Here is an 8,088-nt window from a genome sequence, read left to right as displayed (position 1 = left end):
ATGAGTTATAAAATTGGAAGAACAGAGTTAGCCTCAAATTCTTGTACATGTGGCAATTCAAATTGTTTAGGAAGCCGAATATATAGAGAGTGTTTAAATCACAACTAGTACATCTAAAGGTAGCTAATAAATATTAAGTGAGAAAATAATAAAAAGAACACCAAAAGTTTATGAGGTTCGGCAAAATTTGATTTTTGCCTAGTCATCGGACGCAATCAACTCAAACTTTATTTCACTCCAAAAATACAAGTGAAATACTACAAGAGAGAAAGAAGATTCAAATGCCTTAGGAGATAGCAAGTGAGAGATGTTTACAAATAAACAGAACTCTTGCTATTTATAGAAGGAAAATAGCCTTAATAATGTCATGCATGACATAACATTAAATGTGATCATGCAATGTAAATGCATGAAAAAATGCATCTACCAATTTTCTCCAAGAAGGAGACTTCCAAATGTTCACACTTGTTCACCTTAATCTTGTGAAATTCAACAAATCTCCACTTTGGCAAGATTCCACTTTTTCAATTTTCTCTCACTGGTAAATTTTAATTGTGTCTTCAACTTCAAAGTTCAACAATGTTGATCAAGTCCAAACAATGTTGAAACTTGATCGCAGTCACTACTTTTGTTAGTATATCGGCAGAGTTGTCCGTAGTACGAATTTTCTGCATCATGACTCCACCTTCTTCTATAATATCTCATATAAAGTGATATTGAACGTCAATGTGCTTCGTCCTTGCATGATAAACTTGGTTCTTTGCTAATTGTATAGCACCTTGACTATCACAAAATAGTGTGATGCTTTCTTGACCAATACAAGCTCTCTAAGCAACCCTTGAAGCCAAATTGCCTCCTTTACAGCCTCTGTAGTTGCCATGTACCCAATCTCAGTAGTAGACAAAGCAACAATTGACTGCAAAGTAGATTTCCAACTAACTAGTGCATTTGCAAAAGTAAAAATATAACCAGTAGTTGATCTACGCTTGTCCAAACCACCCGCATAATCCGAGTCACAATATCCAACCAGATACTGACTATCTTCCTGCTTAAAAAATAATCCTACATCTACAGTATTACGAATATACCGTAGAATCTATTTTACAGATTGTCAATGCTCCTTTCCTGGATCTTGCATATACCTGCTTACAACTCTGATAGCATGTGAAATATTAGGTCTTGTGCAAACCACTGCATACATCAAGCTACCAACGGCATTCGCATATGGTACCCTTGACATATACTCGTTTCATTCTTCGGTGACATAGCAGCACTAAGCTTAAAGTGAGGAGCAAACGAAATGCTAACCGACTTCGTGTTCTCATTCATTCCAAATTGATCTATTACTCTCTTCAAGTATTCTTTCTGAGATAGATAGAGTTTCTTTGAAAGTCTATCTCCTTTTATCTCCATGCCAAGAATTTTCTTCGCCTCACCCAAATCCTTCATCTCAAACTCCTTTTTTTAGTTGAATCTTCAACTTCTCAATTTCCTCTTAACTTTTTGAAGCTATCAACATATCATCAACATATATGAGAAGACATATGAAGGCTCAGTATTCAAGTTTGCGCAAATACACACAATGATCGTACTTTCTTCTGTACTTCTGCCGCAACATAAACTTGTCAAATCGTTTGTATCATTGTCTAGAAGATTGTTTCAATCCGTACTACGATTTTTCAAGCTTACACATCATATTTTCTTTTCCAGCAACTTTGAATCCTTCTGGCTGAGTCATAAAGATTTCCTCTTCCAAATCTCCATGTAAAAATGCAGTTTTTACATCTAATTGAACTAGTTCCAAATTCAAATATGCTACCAAAGCTAGCAAAATTCTAATGGGGGAGTGTTTCACGACCGGAGAAAACACCTCATTATAATCAATTCCCTCCTTTTGAGCGTATCTATTGGCCACGAATCTTGCTTTGTAGCAAATATCTTCTTGGTTAGGAAATCCTTCTTTCTTTTCAAATACCCATTTGCACCCAATTAATTTAATGCCCTTCGGGAGATTGGCCAAGTTCCATGTGTGATTCTGATGAAGGGGCTACATTTCTTAATTCATGGAAATCCTCCACTTATATTCTTCTGAATTTTGGACTGCATCTTTATAAGTGGTTGGAATACCATCAGCTACAATTAAGGCTGCACAAGCCACCGTCTCTATGAGACGAACGGGTTTCTTTATTGTTCTTTTTGGCTTGTTGGTTGCTATTAATTCAAGTTGTTGTTGAGTTTCCTGAGTTGGAATCTCCCTCTCCACTGTCTCTTCTTCCATAGCAAAATCTTCTATTGTTTCCTCGTTTTCTTCCTGTGTTGGGAAAATTAATTTTCCCTCGAACTCCACCTGCTTTGAAGCACCATCAGTTTGTTTGACATCTCTGTCACCTTATATGTTATGGCAAATTCATCAAAGGTATCATCTCTGCTTAATATAATTTTTCTTGTCTCTGAAAACCATAAGCGGTATCCTTTGACTCCAGAAGTAATCTCCATAAATATAGCTTTCTTTGCTCTCAGATCCAATTTTGACTCTTTCACATGATAGTATGCAATTGAGCCAAATACATGTAAAAAAACTATAATTTTCAGCAGGTTTTTCATACCATTTTCAAATGGTGTCTTGCCACCAATAGCGGCTGATGGTAGACGATTAATGAGGTGGCATGCATATGTTATTGCCTCAGCTCAAAATTCTTTGTTGAAGCCAGCATTGGACAACATACACCGAACCTTCTCCAGCAAAGTCCGGTTCATACGTCCTGCCACTCTATTCTGTTGTGGTGTATTTATCACGGTGAAATGTTTCAAAATGCCATCATCTTCACAAATCTTATTGTAAAGAGCATTTTTGTATTTTCTACTGTTGTCTGTGCGAAGACACTTTATCTTTCTGCTTGTTTAAGTCTCACGTTGTCTTCCATATGAGAAAAATTCCCAACACCTCATCTTTGGTTTTCATCGTATACACCCACACTCGCTGGAAAAATTCATCAACAAAAGGTTACAAAGTAATGTTTCCCACCTAATGAAGGTGTTTTGGAAGCAACCAAACATCAGATTGAACTTAATCCAAAATACCTTTAGTATTATGGATAGTTGTTCCAAATTTAACCCTTTTCTGTTTCCCCTTGACACAATGCTCGCAAAACTCCAAATTTCAAGTAATTACTCGTTTTAACAATCCTTGATCTTATAAAATTTTCAAGAATTTTCCTCCAGCATGTCCCAAGCGCATGTCCCATAGCTTGGTTGCTTTTGCCTCATTGTCGTCACTGGATGTCATTGTTGTTGTCCTAATAACCGTACTACCGTGATAGTGGTACATGTTATTATTTTGCCCAATTCCCTTCATCACCACTATTGCACCAGAGCATATTCTCATTATCCTATTTTCTGTAACGACTTTGAACCCCTTTGACTCTAGGGCTCTTACAAAAATGAGATTTTTCTTCAATTCCCATATGTATCAAACATCTTTTAATGTTCTGATCAATCCATCATGGTTTCTTAGTCGGATTGAACCAATAACATATGTGGTAAAAGGATTGTTATTTGCGGTGTGAATAACTACACATTCTCCTTCTTGAAAATCAACGAACCTATCCTGGTTGGGACACATATTATAGCTACAAGCTGAATCCATCAACCATATGTCACATGGTTTGAATGGCTCAGTTGTAACTACTAAGAAATTAGAGTCGTCACAATTAGCTACATTTGAATACATGGCAGCCTTCCCATTGGTAGGTTTGGCCTTGTTTTTCAACTTTGGACAGTCTTTCTTCCAGTGCTCCTTTTCTCGACAAAAGGTGCATTCAGCTTTGCTGGGTCTAGATCTTGACTTTGATCTTCCTTTCTTCGTTCTCATATGGTTTTAAGAACGACCTCTCACGACCAGTGCTTCTTCTTCCCCACTCTTTTGTTTTTCTCTCTTTCTTTGTTCATAGCTGTACAAGGCAGAACAAACTTCTTTGAAAGATACTTCATCATTCCTATGAAGTAGAGTTGTTTCGAGGTGCTCGTACTCAACGGGAAGTGAACTTAATAACATTAAGGTCATATCTCCATCACTAAAAGTCATATCCATATTCTGCAAATATGTCGCCAACTTATTAAAGATGGTGATATGATCATTCATTGCAGTATCAGGAACATATGTGAAGCGTAACCGTCTTTTTTTCATGTAAAGTTTATTTTGACTATTTTTCTTCAAGAATTTATCCTCCAATGCATTCCACAATTCACTTGCAGAAGTTTCTTTTGTGTATGGATACTTCTGTTCTCTTGCGAGGTAAGATCGAATGGTACCACAAGCAACGCGGTTGATAATCTTCCAATCTTCTTCTCCGATATTGTCTGTTTTTTTTTTCTTATATGGTAATATCTAGCCCTTTTTGAAAAGGACATCAAGAACCTCAGCTTGCCACATCCAGAAATGTCTTGACCCGTCAAAAATTTCAACTGCAAATTTCGCATTTAACATAAATCTTGTCATAAGTGAAGATGCCAACGACGTATTACTGACACCCGATGTGGACTCTTCATTTTTATTATCTCCCATTTTTGCTACAGATACTATTTATTTGCTGACAGTACGGAACACCAAAGTAATTCTTTTTGGATGTGGAAGTTCAGACTATGCTGCAACCACAAAGCATACTCAGATTGAACCTTGACTCGGATACAAATTGTTACGGAAGCAAAATATATAGAGAGTGATTAAATTACAACTACTATATCTAAAGGTAGCTAATAAATAGTAAGTGAGATAATAATAAAAAGAAAACCAAAAGTTTACGAGGTTCGGCAAAATTTGGTTTTTGCCTAGTCTTCGGACACAATCAACTCAAACTTTATTTCACGCCAAAAATACTAGTGAAATACTACAAAAGAGAGAGAAGATTAAAATGCCATAGGAGATAAGAAGGCAAGTGAGAGATATTTACAAATGAACAAAACCCTTACTATTTATAGAAGGGAAATGGCCTTAATAATGTCATGCATGACATCATATTAAGTGTGATCATGCAATGTACGTAAATGCATGAAAAAATACATCTACCAATTTCCTCCTAATATGAGGCTTTCAAATGTTCACATTAGTTCACATTAATCTTGTCAAATTCAACACAAATATCTATGTCGCAATTATTTCTTAGCTCTAGAGTGCAGATAAATCTGCGCGTACTACGTATCAGATAGTGTTGTTAGAAAATACAATTTTCAGAAGAATCAACAAAGAACTGAATCAAATAAAAGATATGCCATATATATATATATATATTACGTATCATTATATACATATACAAGTTCACTCGAGTTATGTAAACAAGAATGATGCCACATACGGTTGAGTTTTGGCAAACCGCGTGACCCAAACTAGTTGTAAGAAAATACAGCAAAAACACATATGGTCACTCAACCCTTGTCAGATGGCAATAAGTACAAAAATTGAAGTGTTTGAAGCACGTATCTTCAATCATCATCCTCGTCTTCCTCATCTTCATCATCTTCCTCCTCCTCTTCTTCTTCACCCTACATATTTGTCGAGCACTAGTAAGTCCGATATGAAACATAGGTTTTGTAGAATTGAAGCATACATTTCCTGATCTATTACAACAACTAATTGAAGCTGGGTGGGATACAAATAATTTATGTTTAAAGTTCCCGAAAGAAATGTCGATTGAGGAGCTTCCTGAAGGTACAAGAGGGGGTGAATTGCTTATTTTTAATAAATTTTATAAGTAGTTGACTAGTTTATCAATTAGTCGACTTGAAATAAGAACATTATAATAATAATAAATGCAGGAATTAAAGACACCAGAATTTTTATACTGGTTCGGATTCAATGTGAATCCTAGTCCAGTTCCCTTGGGTTTCAAGGGTGTGCTCTTTCAGTGATTGATGTTTCTTGAGTACAGAATGAATGGCGTAGCTTTACACCAATAGTTCAATCTCTATGTCTCTATTATTTTCTTGATACAATGCCTCACCAGTGTTTATCTCTTTTTCTTCTCTCACTAGTTACACAACAGATCTAATGAAACTACAACGCTTGTTTGGAGTAGAACAAAAAGAGTGTAGATGGTTCGATCAAAGAATATAGAATATAATATTACGTCAGGAGCATATGTGTGTGTGTATATATATATATATATATATATATATATATATATATATATATGAGGTCTTCACAAATCTTGAGAGATTGCAAACCCAAGGGAGTTGATCCTTGAAAGGAATCCTAGATTGATTCTTTCCAAGAATAAGGTTATGTTCCCGTTGATCTTCCTTGATTAATGGCTTTGATGAACTTTCCGTCTTCTAGGCGTATCTGCTGGATCCCTTGATTTTCGCGTTCATTAATTTATCGTGATGTTGATTCCCTTCGATTTCGAGACCTTCCAGTAATAGCTTCCATCAATCTCTAATTGATTTCTCTTGCTAGATTTCCGCTACTTCTTCATTGCTGATCATTGATTATTTTCCTTTTGCTTCCGTCAATCTTCAATTGACTTTATACTGCATCTTCCTTTTTGCATCGCAGATCATTAAGTCATGTTGCTTGATCTATTTCTAACTAGTACGGCTTCTTTATTTCCTTGAGTCCTTGTGATCCTACATCAATTATAATATATTATTTTTCATCTTTGAAAATTATAACTAACAATCTCCCCCTTTTTGATGATGAAAAAAGTAATATATATATATATATATATATATATATATATATATATAAACAACAGTTGACTTTCCTGTAGTCGACTCCCCCTCAATGAGTGTGATGACATGCAGTCGACTCCTCCTTAATGATCTACAGTCGACTCCCCCTCAATGAGTGACTCCCCCTTAATGAGTGCGACAGTGTTCAGTTGACTCCAACCTTGTACCTACAAAATATGTATAGCCTTTCTCCCCCTTTTTTGACATCAGCAAAGAGGGGATATAAACACGCATATTATAGATACTAGGGCAAATTTTATAGGCATGATAGGCATGCAGAGTTATAGCAAAATAAAGCAAAAAAACATCCAACGACTGGTTATCCAGTTCATAATAGCAAAACACAAAAAATTGTTTGAAACTTCCACACTAACGATGCAAGAAGCAAGTGAGAGTGTTGCAAATTGCCTCCTTCAATTGTTCAAAGCTGGCATTGGTTGAGATTGTCACCCCATCAATCCTGTCGTGTACTTCCTTGAATGCTTTTACTGCGTTTTCTTTCAGTCTAAGAATTGCAACTCTTATCTTTGAAACATTAGATCCTGTCTCCTTGGAGATTGCATGGATGTCCCAACAGTAGACTGAGTGGTAGCAAGGAGATCCTTTGATGATGGTCAGCTTGTTGTCAATGGCAGTCAGTTTCTCAGCAAGATCAGGATCACTTACACTGTGATGGGAAACAGAGGCTTTGGTCTTGGGATCAGGTTGAACATGCTTGACTTCACCTTCTTGTTTATTAACCCGGGAGCCCTTTACACACTCATATCCCATACTAGCAAATGCCCAAGAATTGTAGGATTTTGAAATAGAGATGAAGGGGAATTATAGATGTTGTGAGCTTCTAGGATGTGAGTGATAGCCACACTAGAGGGCAAACTGGTGGGATCATCAGCACTTTCTATCATGAAGTTTATGACCCAAGAGGATAATTTAACCTTGAGTTTGGTCACAAGAAAGGTATCTCATTGAGAGAAGGTGAAGAAGGATATAGTATGAGAAAGCAGAGTAGTTGCAACAATGTGGGCTAGAACTCGAGTTTCAAAGCTAACATCACTGGGACATAACTGGTTAGAGAGGAATTTGGATGGACACCCAGCAATATAACGTTTCGCTTGATCAAAGTAGATTTCAAAATCATCAGGCCAAGAGTTTTTGAAAAGCATGGGAAAATCAGAGCACTTACACTGAAAAATTGAGTCGAACATGGCACAATCAAGAACAATGCGTTTACTTAAGACTAGGGATTCCAACTTGTCAGAATTGCTAGAATGAAGATTTGCATAAAACATTCTTACCAAGGGTTCATAGACTTTAGGAGGGGAACAGAGAGGAATTTTGACCATCTTTGGAAAACAATCAAAT

At 36.3% G+C, this 8,088-nt stretch overlaps 1 protein-coding gene across 1 annotated transcript; it reads right to left on the bottom strand.

Annotated features, from left to right (window-relative positions):
• Nucleotides 5,479–7,497, bottom strand: LOC109229773 (high mobility group protein B1-like). Its single transcript, XM_019395327.1, has 2 exons — nt 7,135–7,497; nt 5,479–5,538 (listed from the first exon to the last, which is right to left on the bottom strand). The coding sequence occupies exons 1-2, from the start codon at nt 7,495–7,497 to the stop codon at nt 5,479–5,481; spliced, it is 423 nt and encodes a 140-aa protein (XP_019250872.1).

This window comes from Nicotiana attenuata, chromosome 7, assembly GCF_001879085.1.
Source record: "Nicotiana attenuata strain UT chromosome 7, NIATTr2, whole genome shotgun sequence".
Lineage (NCBI taxonomy): Eukaryota > Viridiplantae > Streptophyta > Magnoliopsida > Solanales > Solanaceae > Nicotiana > Nicotiana attenuata.
Note: the sequence above shows the minus strand (reverse complement) of the source record. Positions and strands in the feature narration are given on the sequence as shown.

What these genes read in the sequence shown, in the direction of transcription:
- LOC109229773 (XM_019395327.1), bottom strand. Translation starts at nt 7,497, where the DNA reads ATGGGATATGAGTGTGTAAAGGGCTCCCGGGTTAATAAACAAGAAGGT. An exon ending in GCTTTGAACAATTGAAGGAG is followed by an intron (nt 5,539 to 7,134) that starts GCAATTTGCAAC and finishes ACAAATATGTAG; the next exon opens with GGTGAAGAAGAAGAGGAGGA.